At 38.1% G+C, this 18,683-nt stretch overlaps 1 protein-coding gene across 1 annotated transcript; it reads left to right on the top strand.

The window, feature by feature from the left end:
* Positions 1-347: 347 nt before the first annotated feature.
* tmem120a.L (transmembrane protein 120A L homeolog) lies at positions 348-18,238 on the top strand. Its single transcript, NM_001097701.1, is given in 12 exon segments — positions 348-440; positions 5,639-5,757; positions 6,133-6,255; positions 7,635-7,694; positions 8,169-8,264; positions 8,708-8,797; positions 9,480-9,545; positions 12,029-12,090; positions 13,357-13,449; positions 14,675-14,739; positions 17,006-17,074; positions 17,898-18,238. Coding segments are annotated over 12 exon segments (1,011 nt in total). The 5' UTR covers positions 348-368; the 3' UTR covers positions 17,994-18,238.
* Positions 18,239-18,683: the final 445 nt, after the last annotated feature.

The following is an 18,683-nucleotide window of genomic DNA, read 5'->3' as shown; positions in this document are numbered from 1 at the left end:
TGAGGGGTGGGATACATAAGAGAACTCAGAAAAAGGTTTCCTGTGCGTTTAATGAAATATAAGAATACGTGCGTTTACTTTTGCCATTCCATTTTGTACATACTGGAATTATTATGACTTCCCTTAGTTCCACCTGTACCATAGGGTTTTCTTACACTCAGCCCGTCTCTGACCGTCACAAAGCTGTCGCCTGTCTAATCGTAAAGAGTCCCATCGTGTCATATGGCCAATATGGACACACCCTCTGAGCATCTGATTGGACAGGGATAAGGGGACGAGCCTCCAAATTATCATTGGCTGCCCGAAATCAATCGGGAAGTCTGGCTGCTGCAGAACTGAACAATAGAGGTTTTTGTTCCAGCACCGCCATGAATTCTCCGGTGCTGCAGGACTGTGTGCGGGAGTGGGGGGAGATTCAAGAGAACTACCAGGACATACAGGTCAGTTTCAGGTCGCCTGTGATTCCAGCTCCACCCAGGGACACGCTTATTGGCGGAGCTGTGACGTCCTAATGTTTTGCTGGCCTAATGTGGGGCTTGTCTCTATGGAAACCGTAGGGCAGATGATTATTACCTGTGGCTTACAGATGAAATATCCCCTGTGTGGGCACAAGGTGTTTTACACTGAAAAAAGGGGCCTTGCTGCTTGAAACATGTTGTGTGGATGCACAATAAACACTAAGGGGCACATTTACAAAGCTCGAGTGAAGGATTCGAATTAAAAAAACTTCGAATTTCGAAGTGTTTTTTTGGCTACTTCGACCATCGAATGGGCTACTTCGACCTTCGACTACTACTTCGACTTCGAATCGAACGATTCGAACTAAAAATTGTTCGACTATTCGACCATTCGATAATCGAAGTACTGTCTCTTTAAGAAAAACTTCGACCCCCTAGTTCGGCAGCTAAAAGCTACCGAACTCAATGTTAGCCTATGGGGAAGGTCCCCATAGGCTTGCCTGTGTTTTTTTGATTGAAGGATATTCCTTCGATCGTTGGATTAAAATCCTTCGAATCGTTCGATTCGAAGGATTTAATCGTTCGATCGAACAAATAATCCTTCGATCATACGATTAGCGCTAAATCGTTCGACTTCGATATTCGAAGTCGAACGATTTTAGTTCCTGGTCGAATATCGAGGGTTAATTAACCCTCGATATTCGACCCTTAGTAAATGTGCCCCTAAATAGCAGGTATTCTGCTTTTCACCTTTTTCTTGATTCACTCATCCTACAAATTGAAGTTACTTGAGACTAGTATTTATTACATGACCCCCATATAGTCACAATTTGCCTTAGACACCTTCAAATATTGAAGAATATAATCTTGCCAGCCTTGTTTTAACCACAGGTGACCACATACAACAGCACTGTTCTAGTGTTATACTTTGCCAGATTTATGGCAAAAAATATTACACTTGTTAGGATCATATATGATGTAAAGATACTAAATCAGGGACGCTAGGCTTTAATGGTGTGGGTCTGGGTTACCACCTCATGTTGCGCTGGCATAGAAACTGATTTTTCAAAGCCATTTTATTTAAAATCTTGGATAAGGTGTAACGTGACCAGAAAGATGATACCATGCTGTACTGCAATTTTCCAGTTTAAGAACTACTAATGGATGACAATACAAGTCTTGGGCACCCCCTTTCTCATCATCATCATTTATTTATATAGTGCTATCAAGTCATGCAGTGCTTTACAAAGAAATTAAAACTGACAGGGCTCTTACAATAATTTAACAAACAAGGGTTACAGAGTGAAAAATAGGGTCAGGGGAGGATACTGCATAAGTGGGACTTGACACTGTCTCCTCATTTATTAACCACGGAAGCCACTATATTTTATTTGATAATAAAGCGGAAAAGCCTAGCCCACACAGCTCATAGAGCTGATATAAATATACACAATGTACAATTATGCATATATATATAAAAGATATTATAAGACCGCATTCTAATATTTTGTTAACTCGTACAACATCCTGATGTTTTTTTTTCTTCCACTTTCTTCCATTTAAATTGTCCGTATCTTTGTAACTTTATGCCTTAACATCATATTACTCTGTAACTGCAAAAAGATGCATTATATGGATGATTTTTTGGACAGACATAATATCAAAGGCTATTGTGATACTAAGCTCTATAGTTAGTATAGGTATGGGTATATAGAATTTAATTAAAAGTAGGGAGGGGTGTATGTATGGATGCTGGGTTTTCATTTGGAGGGGTTGAACTTGATGGACTTTGTCTTTTTTCAACCCAATTTAACTATGTAACTAACTATGTAACTATATGACAAAAACTGATAAAACCCAATAAATCATAAGTCACAACAAAACAAAAAAAATTGGATCAGAGGGTCCTACTTGCAAAGGCTTACATTGTAAAGGGTTAGGGTACATTTCAAAGATAAGGAATATGAAACAATTGATCATCATCATCATTTATTTATATAGCGCCGACAAGATACGCATCGCTATTGATAATTTATGATAAGTTGATGTCTGATCAAGATACACTGAATATGTGCATTGCAGTTGGGAATGGGATGAAGTGATGAGAGAAGACAAGAGGTGAAGGTCAGAAGCAGAGCTTAGGCTGTATGAGGGGTGCATTTTCAGATCAGAGCTGAGATATAGAGAAGGGGTTTGTTGTTAAGGGCCTTGAATGTGAGTAATGAAAATGTGGGAGTATGCAATAGAAAAGGCCCTTAAAGGAGAACGCAACCCCCCAGTTAAGAAAAGCCCCGTATTGGCACATGCCCCGTTGGCGTAGTCATTTGGATCGTACTAAATGCGCATGCAGCAAAAGTGCTGGAAATTGCAGAAGAGGACTCGAAGAAATCAGAAGATCCGGAAGATGACACCCATGAGCTCCACTGCGCTTACTCTGCACTGATAGATGAGAAATATTTTAGGGACATTTTCAGGGCTATTGAAGTATGCAGGAGGGAGCAGGAAGGTGGACTTTCTAGGTAGGGACTTTCTTAATTGGGGGGTTGAGTTTTCAGCTGAAAATTTCAAGTTCCTAATACAGTAAGTCACATACTAAGCAAGCCATTGTAAAGGGATAACATTCTGGCTAGAACACAAGAGAATAAACAAATATTTGCTAAAGCATGACTAAGCTGTTGCATTCAGCTCACTGCTGTAATATCAATTGTAAGCTTAAACGTGTTTAAAGTATATGCATTATTGTGGCAAACTCTGCCTTGTGTGACTGTAGGGAAAATTATGTAGCTGCTTATGATTGTAAAGGGAAGGAGATGTAGCCGTAGTGATGCACAGGTTTAATATTTATGGAGCTGTGCCCAACCTGTGAGTGTCCTGTGTAGACCTGCTGCACTGGTTAATATAACTGCACCAGACATCATACCTGGAGCAAGAGGGCATGGAATAGATCAACTGCGAAACCCTATGGAACAGTGCACATTTCCTGGCACCTCCTTACAAAATCTCGACCAGACCCGCAGCATCTTCCTTTGGGACAACAGCCAATAAATGTAACTTATAATAGAGAATGATTCCACTATTCATTTAATATGGAATTACTACAAAATAAATTGGCCATTGTTCCTCAGCCAGAGGTAACATTGTAACTGAAGTTTTAACCACACTGTTAAGAACATTAAAATACTATTCCAAGCCTTGCTGGTGCTTAAACCCCTCAGATCTGTCATGTTTCAAAGTCCAGGACATACTCACTGATACCTTTGATACAAGTGCACTTTAACCTAAATTATGTAATTAGTCCATGTACCCTCCCTGCCAAAGGCAACTTGAGTCAGTGCCTGGAAACATGCCAGTCGTATTTCATTTGGATAACATAATAGTGATGCACTAAAGGATCAGTAACATAAAAATGCCATATCTGAATATTTCTGAGTGTTGAAATTTTTAGTTCAAAGATGATTTTTTAAAATTTTCTCAACTAACGGGTTTCTAAAACTAGGGTTTAGATTAAGTTCAGTATTTGTCCAAATCTTTTTGTGGGCACAGGCCGTGTTCATTAAACCAGCGTTGAAAAGGATGTTATAGTGTCCCTTTAACAACACATGCAAACTATTTTTTAAAATAAATGATTTTGTAGTCTGGTACACTTTTACCCCCTGACCCACCCACCTGCAAACATTAGCTGGGTGAGTGCTAATAGTAAAAACTTGGCAGACTTGTATTTCTGCCCATGAGTCATTTCATTAGGAATATCAACAGAATGTAAGAAGGTGCTCTTGTTTTTGTTACTCTATTGTGCATGTTATACATTTTGTGCACATCTATTCTTGTTCCTGCTTGGATTAAATTTGTCTTGTGACATGTATATTGCAACATCCTTTTCTGGCATTCTTCCCGTAACATAGTTGGAACAAGTTCTCTGTTCATAATTAGATAAATCCGTCCAGAAGCCACAAATGAAGGGCAGTTGAAAGGTGTTTGCCACAATAAAATGATTACCTTGTGCTGCCCAATAATATAAGTAAATTATCATGTGCTGTTCTCACCTTAATTGCTGGCGTATTAATAATTGTGCTACCTCCCTTAGAATCCTTAGCTGTCTCGCCTCTTGTGAGTGTAGGTGTTCTTTTGGCATTGGCACACTGGCAAACCTGGAATTCATACATGGTAACAGCCCACTCAACTGGATAGAAGGTGTCTGTTAAATTAAAAGGGTATTTTAATCCCTGTGTTCCTGTCTGAGAGGGTGCAATTAACCACCCTGTGTGTCATGTCATTATTTTTATATGCTATTGTAATGTGGGATCACACAGAAAAAAGGGCCCATAGTAACCACATACCCAAGAATACAGTCTGCAACATTTTGTAAAGAGGAGTGAATATAGGCTAACTTGTGTTGGAAAGGGCCTTATTTTCATGGGATGCTGACATGTATTAAAAGGAAAAAACTCAACCAAGTGATCCTCAAGACCCGGTTTGCCAGGGTTTGGGCACATTTTCATGCCCAACTCACTTCTGAAGTCTAAGAAAACCATTTGTTTAAAGTATTCAATATTCTGTCTTCCTCATATATTAAAATGCTGCAGTGTGTTAAGTCACTTATTTTCTTAGGTTGCTCTCCATAACAACTGACATCTACTTTTAAGGATATGATGTATTTTACTCCTATTTTAAGGAATACTTTTCAGAGCATTTACTAAAATCTGAATTTATCTACTTTTTTTATTAAACAAAGTTTGACCAAACTCCCATGCACAATTTTGCCTTATTTATCATTAAAATGATAAATCAGATCGGGGAAAAAACTTGATAAAGTGAGTGAAATTTTTTTTCCAGATTTTTCTCCCGAATCACTGAACTTTTTCGGAGTTATTGCCGAAAAACCAAAAATGTTTTGGATTATTGGGCTAAACCCACTGCAAACCTTAATATCTTCAAATTAGAATAGGGACATCTGCCATTGACGTATACATGACTTTGACAGGTTTGAGATGGCAGATTTTTGGATTCTGGCTTTTTTCAGCATCCGGGTATAACAAATTAAGAAAAATTTTAGTTTTTACAGCAAAAAGCCCAACCAAGTTTTAGTAAATAACCCCCAAGAGTGTCCGCATAGGGCTTTAGTATTTTAAAATTGAAAAGCAACAAAACCAATTTTTGTTTTGTTATGATTAAATTGGCAGGAAACACATCGATTATACAAGCAGAAGCTAGAGGAACTATCAAAGCTACAGACGCGCTGCTCAGGTACCATTTCTCGTCAGAAAAAGAAGCTTCGAGAATTATCTGTGGAATTAAAGAAGTAAGTGTGAGTGTGCTTATGTACTCATACTGTTGATTTCATGGATCCTGTCTGCATAAAAATCAATTTATTCATGCATTCATGCAATCCATTCATTTATACTAGTTCAAAAATCAGCCAATGGGACCATAAATCACTTGCACCATAAAAGTAGCAAAATATACATATGACATATGGATTTTGCAGCCAAGCACACACAACAAACTGTACAGGGCACAGACAAATTTGTGTGAAAATATAATATTACTATTTATTCAGATCCAACAACCGAAAAGTGCACACAAAACACAGGTTTTGTGCACATATGCACAAAAAGATATTACTAGGGAACACTGGGCATTTCTACTAAATAAACAATGATGATCCTTTTTACAGATGTAAATCCAAGGCAAAAAATGTGGAAGAAGAAGAAGAACAAATTAGAGACTTGAATAATCAAATCAGAGCACGGGAAAAAACATTCTTTGAGATGGAGTCTTTTCTGCCAAAGAAAAACGGGTAAGTTTCCCTGAGTTACTAGACTAGACTCTGTTGTTAGTAGCTGGACCACAAATTGACCCATGGGTCAGGCACATTTTAATTACACATAAATCTCACCTGTATTGCAGTTAGGGTTGGCAGAGGGTCCAGACTGCACATAGACAACATATTTTTAACTGGGAGAGTAATATTATTTTACAGTTAACCTTTAACTGTTTTGCACATAACTGACCCAGCACATGATAATCACAATAATTTGATATTATATATATGAATATGGGGCTTGTATTACTGACACAAACATAGCTCATGTATGTCAAATTCCACTACCAATCAGATGCCACAGCTAGGATCATTTTCATAGTCAGCAGTAAAATTATTGTGGTCGGTCATATTAATAAATTTGGCCAATTCCTAGAAATGGAGATGGGCAGCTAAACAAGAAAACATTGATGGGGTAGTTCTGCCTTCCCGTGCTTTATGATACAAGTTTATTTTTAACGTGGAACTACTAAAAATTTAATGTAAGCTTCTTTGTGCTGAAATAAGAAACTTTCTAACTATAGTCATTAAATGTTTTGACCGTTTCTGAAATAACCATTACGCTTTACAGTCCCCATTTCAGCATTAACAGTCCAAAACATATATCCCAATACCAATTCTGAGATTCGAATTTGATACAAATAATTTTTATCTGCTTGATCCTTTATATCACAGCAGTTAAGAATCCGCTCACCGTTGGTAATACTTGGCCCGGGTGCACCTGCCCCGAGCCCTGCGTTTATTACACAATCCTTCCCACGTTCTTTCCAACAGTTGTTTGTATTCACGAGTAAATATATAAAAGGATCAGCTTACCCTCTCCATGGGGTGACCCGGGTGCAGCCGCCCCAAGTCTGTCGCTAAGGGAGACGTTTCCAAATATTCACATCCAAGTCGGTGCAGCGCACTCCAAGGTCAAAAAGGATCGCTCAAATAGATTGTTGATTAAAAATTCATCCTTTATTGGTTACATCAGTTAAAAGAAGAAATGCCAATACATGGTCATTTCAGCATTAGTATCTCTTCATTCTCTCTTCATGCAGGAGTCTGAAGTCTGATTTTTGATAATTTGAGTATTTTGAGCTCTAACGCCCCCCAAAAGATATAGTAGAACTAACTGTCAATCAAAATCAGACACCTGACTTTTAAGAGAGAACAAAATGGAAATGGTTAATATTTATTATATTTCGAAGTTTTTTAATATCTGTATGATAATGTATATATTATATATTCTTTTTAGTGAACGTTCCCAAGAGGATTACCCTGTTAAACCCAGCTTTGTACATCACCTGTATGTTTTTTGCAGTTACCAATTATGTACTGACATTTTTTCCTTTCTTCTGGGTTTGTTTTAGATTGTACCTCAGTCTAGTACTGGGAAACGTGAATGTGACTCTCCTAAGCAAACAGGCAAAGTAAAGATTCTTCTTATTTTACACTTCCAAACACTACTATTGTTTTCTTTTTGGTAAATAAAGCTAAATAAAAAAAAAGTGGACCATTTATGAGTGGAATGTAGGGGCTACTTCAGTTGAGATTAGTGATAATGTCAGAGGCATGCAAAACCAAGGTAGTGCTCATCCAAGTAGGCATCTGTCCTTTGATTTGCACTGAATTCCACTGCTGATCTTAATTGCAGCCACAATGTGGCCATAAACAAACTGATCAATATGGCAGCCAAAAGTAGGCCCAAGCAATACTTTCTGAAACAGTTCGTCATTCCTTCAGCTTTACTAGGAAACTACACAGTAACACTTACTGTATATTATTTAATAGGACACTCATATGTAATCTTAATTCATTTTGTTTCTGTAAGGTTCTGTGATTAATTGACATAGTGAATGTAACCACAGACACAGAGCTCATGTAGATGTATATTTGTTTGGCAGGTTTGCATACAAAGATGAGTATGAGAAGTTCAAGCTGTACCTTACCATAATCCTTATGGTACTCTCCTTCATATGTCGCTTTCTCTTAAACTCCAGGTGGGTTTATCTTAACTACAAGAACTTGTTTATAAGATTACAGAATGTTTTTTAACTCACTACTTTAGGCCTTGGAGAATGTTCTCCTGTGATAGTAGAACTTCAGCCAGACTTAAAGGGGGAGTATTTCCCCATTTCAGCAGGTTACATTACCTGTATACCTCCTCTCCCCCCATTATCGTTTTGATAGCAGGAGTCCTTTATACAAAGGGGGTTATATGTCCTCTGATAATTTGATCCGCGCAAGGATCAAACATGGAGTAGCTTGAATTTGCTTGTTTGTATTGTATAGCTCAAAATATATAAAACCCACTGATTTTTTTCGTGATTAAAACAGTAGACAAACAGGATGTTCAGCACAACATGTTGAACGAGGGGTTATACTGCCACAATGTAAGCCAATATGAATAAACATGGTGTCTAAACGTGTATTTCTATTTAAGGGTTACAGATGCAGTGTTTAACTTCCTACTAGTGTGGTATTACTGCACGCTGACTATCCGTGAAAGTATTTTAATCAACAACGGATCCAGGTTAGTAAAGTTACCAGTTTTTTTTTTAAATTGTATTCTTCAATTGTAGTTACAGGGTTTATCAAAGGTAAAAGGTGTTTGTGTTTTACTCATTCCTTGAAACAAAATGTAGCAAAGCTATTAGGAATTATTTCATGTAGCATTCTAGTATGTAAAACATAAGTATGGAACAGGAGCAAACAGGCATATCTACATTCACCATTAACAGACCTCCATTTCATAAAGCATTACAAAATAGTTATCACAAAATAACTTACATAGCATGCAAACCGATGGAAAATTTAGCAAGTCACATGTCTTGTTTGTAAGAGCCTTCTAGGGGTGTTTCCCAAAGCTGCTTGAGTGCTGTTGTGGAACCCCACTTTGGCATTGTCAGACTTACATTGCACCTGGTGTAGTTAGATAGGGACCCATTAGTCCCAACCTGTATTTTTGCCATGTCTTGGAACAGAGTGCAGTAGTGCTTTCTCCACTATTCCACTGTACTCCACTGCTTGCTAAACTGAAACCATGCTTGTGGTAAGAAAAAATGCAACTTGAATCTCCAGGGGGTTCCTAGTATATTTGAATTTACTTTCCCTTGAATTATTCTTCCTTTTTTTGTGACATTTTTTAATGTGATCGTATTGTGGCATTGACGCATGAGTAACGCATATTGTTCTGTTGTTCTATGTCCCTACAGAATTAAAGGCTGGTGGGTTCTAAACCATTATATTTCCACATTTCTGTCTGGAGTCATGCTGACATGGTGAGCTTACAGTCACTGTCCTATACCAGCAAGAAGAGAAACATGAAATGTATATATGTCATTGCATTCATTATCAGCTCTGCCACAGATTCTTCCTTGTGTAACATATCATTTGTACCTTTATCCTTGTGCAGTTCTCACAATGCATTGTTGGTATATATAAACTGCAAGTTTATGAAATAATGCTCTTCTCCTCTTGGCAGAATGATAAACAATACCTTGTTGCTCCATCTGTTGCCAGACTATAACGCCCAGCATCCTCCAACAACTCTTCATGTAGTTTAGCATGGGCTGCTGTGACAAGGGATCTTTTTCACTGAGCTTGGTTATATTTGAAATAAACCAAAAGTTAAAATGCTTGTTAGAGGATAATTAGATTTATATCAATGGTTTGCAGTTTGCTTGATGGTAAAAGCTACCCCTTATAAGACTTGATGTAGTGCTATTTTTAGCAAAAAAAACTAACAAGGAGCCCTGTAACTGCCAGCCTTCCTGAGCAGATTCCTTTAACTCCATGGCCAGTGCACTCTTGCCTCTCTCCCAGTGCAAGCAGTCATGTCGTGCAGAGCACATGTGCATAACGTGCTTCTAACATTGCGCGTAAGTGCATACTGAGCAAGTTGCTAGCGCTGGCGGGGGGCAATTTTTTTTAAAAAAAAATAAACTACTGTTACTCTCAACGGGAGTGTTGGTGGGGGAAAATATTTTCCGCAAACAGGTGCCCTTTAAGGCCTGAGATGCAGTATTCTTTTTAGAGAATCCAACCCCAGTGTATTGGACTAATATAGGATTTCAATATGAGCAGTGTGTACAAGTTTTGATTGACACATGAGGGCGATAGCCATTCATAAATGTCCCCCACTCCCATGCATGTTAAATGGTTAGGTATTTGCTGTAACTTATCTTGTTATATCTTAAAGAGTTTGTTTTCCTTTAAAGGGATACTGTCATGGGGAAAAAAAAAATTCAAAATGAATCAGTTAACAGTGCTGCTCCAGCAGAATTCTGCACTGAAACCCATTTCTCAAAAGAGCAGATTTTTTTTATATTCAATTTTGAAATCTGACATGGGGCTAGACATTTTGTCAATTTCCCAGCTGCCCCAAGTCATGTGACTTGTGCTCTGATAAACTTCAATCACTCTTTACTGCTGTACTGCAAGTCAGAGTGATATCACCCCCCTCCCTTTTCCCCCCCAGCAGCCAAACAAAAGAACAATGGGAAGGTAACCAGATAGCAGCTCCCTAACACAAGATAACAGCAGCCTGGTAGATATAAGAACAACACTCAATAGTTAAAACCCATGTCCCACTGAGACACATTCAGTTACATTGAGAAGGAAAAACAGCAGCCTGCCAGAAAGCATTTCTCTCCTAAAGTGCAGGCACAAGTCACATGACCAGGGGCAGCTGGGAAATTGACAAAATGTCTAGCCCCATGTCACATTTCAAAATTGAATATAGAAAAATCTGTTTGCTTTTTTGAGAAATGGATTTCAGTGCTGAATTCTGCTGGATAAGCACTATTAACTGATTCATTTTGAAAAAAATTTTTTTCCCATGACAGTATCCCTTTAAGTTAACTTTTAGTATGTTAATTCTGTTCATAGCAATTTTTGGCTATTGGTGAAAGTGAAGGAGCTTAAATATTGAGCTGCACAATGTGTTTCTATTGTTCTTCATTTTTTTTTTATAGTTTTGTGATTAGTTGCCTCCTTCTTCTGCTTTTTTCTTGCTTTCAGGTAGGTGTTACTGTGCCTGGCAGCCAAACAACTATTGCCCTGGGAAGCTCCAGTTTTATTGTTTTAGTCAGGGGTGTATTTGGATTCGACCAAACCCCCGAATCCTTTGTGAAAGATTTGCCTGAATAATTTTTTTACTTCCTTGTTTTATGATGAAAAATCACATGATTTCAAGGATTTGGTTCGGCCAGGCACCAGGATTCAGCTGAATCCGAATCCTGCTGAAAAAAGTCAAATACTGAAGTAAATCCTAGATTCGGTGCATCCCTAAAATTTCGGGTGCCAAAATGTTCAATTACATTTTTTTTCTAGAAAGAAAAATATATAATTTCCCCGGCCGCAGCCGTAAATTCCTGTGTAAATCCGGTGGCAGACTGGGGTTACCTGGCCCTGGTTTGATGAAGGCGACATCATGCACTGGCAGATGTGACATCACGCAAATTAAGTCCATGCCTAGGGTGGCAATGGATGAAAATACAACCTTGGTTATAGTAACTATGTATTACTTATTCTATTCAGACCCTGAGTCTATCGTTCAAACGACTTCATTGTTGGTAAATTGGGTAAAACTGGAGAGCTGCTGAATAAAAAGCTGAATATTTCATATAACAAAAAAAAAAATGAAAACCAGTTGCAAACTGTCCCAGAATATCACTGTCCACAGCTTACTAAAGTTAATTCAAAGTTGAACTAGACCTTTAATTTACTACTGAATGTAATTGCAATAAATACTATGTTTCAGGCCTGATGGTTTAATGTACCAGATGTTCAGGAATCAATTTTTGTCTTTTTCCATGTACCAAAGTAAGTGTTTTTTTTTTGTTTTTTTATCTTATCCTGCATTATAATTAATATAAAATAACCTTTTTCAGAAAGGAAGTCAGTACTAGACACACAAGTGGTTAATTATACAGCACTTGGCAGAATAAAGCTGCCACCCAAGGAACTGTATGCATGAGAGTCCCGTGAGATTTTCTTATATTGAGCCTATTTTGCAGAAAACTGAATGGCTATTGGTGAAAGTGAAGGAGCTTAAATATTGAGCTGCACAATGTGTTTCTATTGTGGGAGTAGTAAAGTGGCACCTAAGCTAAATACAACAGACACATTGATATTCACTTGTCTCTTCCTATGAAGGCTGCACTGCACCATTAGAGCTGAGGCTTGAGACATACAAATCACTCCTGTGCCTTCTGATAATTATGCATGTATAAGAAATTGCTAGCATACAAATATCCATCAGTCAAGGGCTGGATAAATGCAGGGGTGGTCCAGGCCATTCTGCCACCTCAAGTGGTCACCCCATGTTTGTGGACAGACTGGGGTTAGGCAGGAGGCCATTGTTTGTTACTGAAGAAAGCGTGTTTTGCTTTCAGACAGTAGTATGAGACACATTTCTCCCTTTAATTGCTTCCTTCTATTGGCAGCTGTTTGCCACCCCTGTAAGAGTTCTCACCTAGACCCCTAGCTGAAACACAGTGTATATGAGGCATTACTCTATGTACAGAAGAAACTATGTAAATGGCACATTTGCTGTACTATATAGGCTACATAAAGGCTGATATTGAACTGGTCTTTTTATCTAAAATTCATGCCTATGAATAAGTGCCTGTGGGTGCGAAACGCGTAGGGCGGAGTATCGGTTGGTCTGTATGCCTACTTTTTTAATATTTATGATGAATAAAAAGTGACTTTTTAACTTTGAGAATTGACTGGAAATATATCTTTGATTTTTTGAATTGAGTGCCCTTTGGAGTTGGGGGCTATATTCCAGCACTTGGCCCTTTTTGACAGGCCTATATAGACTGCAGCAGTTGAGTAGTAAAGTTTTTTGGTCTTTTTATCTGACTGGATCTGAACCACTACTGGCCATGTTGCCTGTCCATTTTAGTGACAAAGATCTGTTTGTACCCAAAATAACAGAACCCCTGATCTTAAGGATTTACTAATGTTTTTGGAAAATATCTCATACCCGGGACCTTGGCCCAATAGAAATAATATATGAAACAGAGAAGGCCATAGTGTCCCTGTACATGTATTGTTAATAAACGTGTATTTCATCTGCTGTAGGTTTTGTTCAGTTTCTGCAATATTACTATCAAAGTGGCTGTCTCTATAGACTTCGAGCTCTAGGGGAGAGGCATAACATGGACCTGACAGTTGGTGAGTAGAGAAAGACAGATACGTTTTTCAAATAACAGTATACAACTCATTTCTACTGGACATGTATTAAAAAGGTGCATAAAACCTATTCAGGGTGATGAAATGTTTGTTCCTTTAAGGTGTCCCAATCAATCTTGGTAATAGATCTTATACCTGTAACATACATAGTTGTAATTATATGGAGATGGAAGCACTAGTTGAGGAAGCTATTTAATCTGACATATATAAACCAGTGGTTCCATATCTAGAAACATATCATTGGAAAAGCTGGTAAGTTTCTCATTTTCATTATCTAGTTCATCTGCTATAACTTTCAGAATAGATATCATTGATATATTGAATCTGCAATTGTTTACTTTGATGCAATAAATATAATTTTATTTATACCAGGAATATTTTTGTTAAGAAGAACTTGTTGTGTGTCTTTGCTTAGGTGAATACCAGTGACTTTAATGTATAGACTCTTGATCAAAATATTGTTTCTTTGCATTGCCACCAAGCATGTAACATTGTGCCTCTCTCAACAACTGATTCTTGTGTCAATACATTTCTAGTATTTTTTGCTATGCTTTACCATATTTGTTTCCATTCTTTCTGTGTTATGTAACATTCAGTTTACTTTCTTCATTGTGCCATATAAGTGACTAGAGGTTCTGAATGAAATTTTTTATATATATATATATATATATATATATATATATATATATATATATATATATATATATATATATATATATATATATATATATATATATTCTAAAGCTTTGGTTGCTCATGGTATATGGGAAATTCAAACAAAGCCTTTCCACCACTGTAGAATGTCCTTTATTCGCCCAACTGGGTAGGGGATTTAAAAATCCCTTGAAAATATTAGCTGATTTTAAGTGGTTAGCTAATATTGTGCCCAATATCTTCATACAGTTAGATCTTAAGCCCTTAGTAGGGACCCAATCACTACTGTATCAGTTTGTATTTTGGTTATGTATTCATTATGTACAGCTCTGTGGAATATGTTGGTGCTTCGTAAAACAATGTAGTCATAATAATAGTGGTTACTATTGTGAGGGATATACTCACAATTGGATAACTGTTATTCCAAATTAGACAACTAAACAAAATGAATTACTTAAAAAAGGTGACCTTTATATCAGCCTAGAGACAGAATAAGCTACACACAGGCTTTAGTGGCCACTCTTCTTTATATTGTGTTTCTGTGTCTTTGCAGAGGGTTTTCAGTCCTGGATGTGGAGAGGTCTGACCTTCCTCCTGCCGTTTCTCTTCTTTGGTCAGGTAAATTTGGGATTTGCTATTAAACCTACTCTGGACCTGTTATAGTAACAGTAGTAGGACTTGCTTTTCTCTAATGAGATACTCACTGGCCAGATGTCCCTATGTGTCACTTTTATTGTGTATTATCTGAATGTATATCCAGTTAAAAAACAGGCTTTTCTTTCTCGGTTTTAATTTTGTCATCTGATGATGATTATCCTTTATTATACACTCTCACTCACTTTTTTTCACTTTCACACACTTTCTCTCACATACTCCTTCTTTTCCAGGCTAGAATTGAACCCAAGACCCCAATACGATAAATTCCAATAATCCGATATTAAGCCTATAATAAAAATCTGTGCTGGCAAGAATTGCTACATGTTTATGGCATACTTGAACAACGAAAATCACTAACTAAACCATATATGGTAAAATTGTACACATACTAATTATTAAGCATGTCTATTCTACAATATTAGAGTACTGTGTGCTTGCAGTACATATTCTCACCTGTTTCTCCTTTCATGAAAATATTTTACATGCTCCGATCAAGGGAGATGCCTTCTTGCAAATTTTCCTCAATTCTTTACAATTAAAAGCGATAGTCAATCTGCAGGCAACAAAGCACCCAGTCTCTCATTGTCCTAAAGGAACAGTATCAATAAAATAAGAAATGTCCATCCTTTTTGAAAAGCCCTACCAAAGTTGTAAGGCAAACACTTTTCTCAATGTATCTGTCACGAACGGCACCCTAAATCCAGAACCAGTGCCAAGCTCCCTGGTCTCGGCTCTTGTTTCTGCCTTTAACAGCCGCCTTTCACCTCGGAAGGAGCCCTCGGCTAATTGGATGCTGCCAGGTCTTATTAAGAGAGGAGCAAAGCTACAGGTTCTCTACGTGCAAAGGGGCACAATCATCTCACCAAGGATACTGGATGGAATAACACCACTTTGAAGGCAGACTAGACAACTCAGCGTGGAACAGGTGGGCCAGCACAAGCAGAGTAGAGAATAGTCAGGCCGGTGTCAGGATTGGAGAGCGTAGAATAGTCAGCAGGCAAAAGGTCAGATTAGAAGAGGTTGGAGTAATCCGGCAGGCAAGGGTCAGGGTAGGAGAGATCAGAGTAGTCACAGGCAGGCAAGTGTCAAAACCAGTAATTGCAGGCAGGATTCACAGGACTAGGCACAAGGAACAAGCTGAATTGAACCTAAGAACGGGCAATGTGCTGTATGCTGAAATCCCTTTAAACACTATTTGCCTTTTGCGCCATGCGCAGTGAAATCATCATGCCGGCGTCAATGTGCGCATATAACCCAGAAGTGCGCGCCATAGGAAACCCAGCACAAGATATGCGGCGGGCACCCCCGCCAGACACTAGACCACCAGGGAGAACCACTGGACCACCAGGGTAACTTATATTCCTTAATAAGTAAATATGTGCCTACCCATACAGAGGAATTGAGCTGCACCTCTGGAAAAGGGTGTCACCAACCCTCTTCTCATCTGAGCAGATGCATAAATTCAGCAGCCGAGAGAAATTATGTTTCATCAGTAAGCCTCCAAAACATTGCATTTGCCCAGTGACAGCCAGTCATATTAACACTATGCAAATGAATGAGGAGTGGGTGCATATGCAGTAACCCCCATGCTGATCACTGTATTCTTGCTCCTTCTCTCACTGCTGCCAATCTTTGTGTAAGCTATGTACTAATAACTAAAGAATCAGGTATGTGCATAATTGTAATTTACATAACACACACATTTTTTTTACATTTTACACAACACACACATTATTTTTTTTAAAAATACTTTTGTATTGGGGAAACTGTTTTTTTTTTTTTTTTTTTTTTTTTTTACAAAGATCTACAAAAAGGTGGATATCCCCTGCTGTACAGATTTTAACTGACTTGGATGTACAGTTTGTCTACCCCCCCCCCCCCACTGGTCAATAAAAAAAAAAAAGTGCATAGTAACATTAAGAAGCTGAATTAAACTACTGTTTCTGAAATACACATTATAACATATATTGGACAGGTTTTGATACATTAGAACTGATGGACAGCTTGTGTACTGTATCTTAAAATTGTATCAATATTGCATTCCTGGAACCCCCTCTAAACCCCAACTTTTTAGGTTCCACCTGCCTTAGATTCTGCAGTTCTCAGTCACATTTAGATCTATGTGGTTACTGGTAACCTGACTAGTAATGCAATGTGAAACCCACATTTAGACCCAAGACAAGCTATTACAGAGGAGGTTTAACTCACTGCTTCTGTTTTCTTTTAGTTTTGGCAACTTTATAATGCTATCACCCTCTTCAAACTGGCTAGACACCCAGAGTGCAAGGAATGGCAGGTAAATTGCTTGTGAATAACAATAATAAACAATAATGGCCAAGACTTCACCGCAGCCATCTTCCAAGTCTTCGGTAAGCTGAGACGGAGATGGGTGAAGCTGCGCAGTTGGAGCAATTTTGGAGCATACGCCGAAGGGCCAGAAGAAGACACGAAGACCCAGAAGATGGTTGCAGTGAACTCTGATGCTGTGACTCTGCACCGAGGGGAAAGTAAAAAGTTAGGGGCATTTACCCGGGTGGCAGCTAGGCTATGGGGAGGAGGGAAGTAGGGAGGGGGTCTACGGGGCTGGGGGGTAGGGTTTTTTTTTTTTTTAAAAGAGTTTGTTTCTCCTTTAAGTGGTTTTCTAGTTGCCACTGTGGCTGACATTTAAGGGTTACAATTATTGTAGTTTATTGCTTCGTTTAGTTTTAGGCAGGCTTCTTGTCATTCTCGTCTCTTGTAGACAAGGAGCTTGAAGGTGAATGTGATCACAATATATAAAGAAAAGAAATAGCTATAAACTTTGATTTCTTATTTATGTTACGATAGAATAAAAGCCCAGCCTGAATGTCACTGAGCGTAAGATTTGGGGTGAATGTGTTTTTGCTGTCATAGATATTCTTGGAACTATGGTTGAGTGGTTCATAAAAAAGTATTTCCATATGTTTTATCTGTTATTAGTGATGGGGGGGTCAAAAATTGTAGTCTTCAAAGTGGATGCTTGGATAAAAAAAGCATTGAAAATACTAAACAAGTCAAGCCAAGAAAACCAGTAATTGATGCTAATAGCACACTTTCCTGTTGAAGAATATATTATTATATCTAACTGTTATTCTTTTCAGGTGATAATGTGCGGCCTCCCCTTCCTTGTCCACTTCTTGGGGAATTTTTTCACAACACTCCGAGTCGTCCACCAAAAATTCCAAAAGCAAAATTAGTAACAGAAGTAGAAATGAAGCAACAAGTCGAGTGCCCCTGAGTGAGAGCACATCCTACTTATACACTGCCAGAAACCATGATCTACAGAATGCAGCTATACTGTATTGCCCAGAACTGGAAATCCTAATCACCGTTTCTATGGTGATGGCTGGAGAACACACAAGCAGTGTATCCTCCACCTGTCATCTTTTTCAAAGTTAGGCTACAAGTCTAATTCTTGTCATAAACCTAGACCTGAAATAAACCTTTTCGCATTTTGTGTATTTTGTCATGTTAAGGGATGGAGTCTATTAATATACTGACTGGAGTTTGATGAGTTTAGAGGTTCTTGTGGGTGAGTTATGGTGAAACCTTTTTGATACAGACTTGGATTTCTCAGGGAACCACACTGTGGCACATGTACTTGAGCTGCCTATAACAAATACAGGTACCCATTTAGAATATTAAGAAGTAGTTGCTAGTTATTCATCGGTTCTTATAACTGTGGTTTTCCATTTCAAGTTAAATACTATCCCCCCCCCAAAAAAAAAAAAAAATCTGATACCTTCATATATTATTTTTTGTATCCTCATTGTTGAAATGAAATTCCAGAACAGAAATGACATATCTCCAAACTGAACAGTGGCCAGTAAATTGCCACAACAGGTTTGTCATGGAAGCCAAAAAAGTGAAAGTTTTAAAGGAATCTA

This window comes from Xenopus laevis, chromosome 2L (genome assembly GCF_017654675.1).
Source record: "Xenopus laevis strain J_2021 chromosome 2L, Xenopus_laevis_v10.1, whole genome shotgun sequence".
In the NCBI taxonomy this organism is placed as follows: domain Eukaryota; kingdom Metazoa; phylum Chordata; class Amphibia; order Anura; family Pipidae; genus Xenopus; species Xenopus laevis.
Note: the sequence above shows the minus strand (reverse complement) of the source record. Positions and strands in the feature narration are given on the sequence as shown.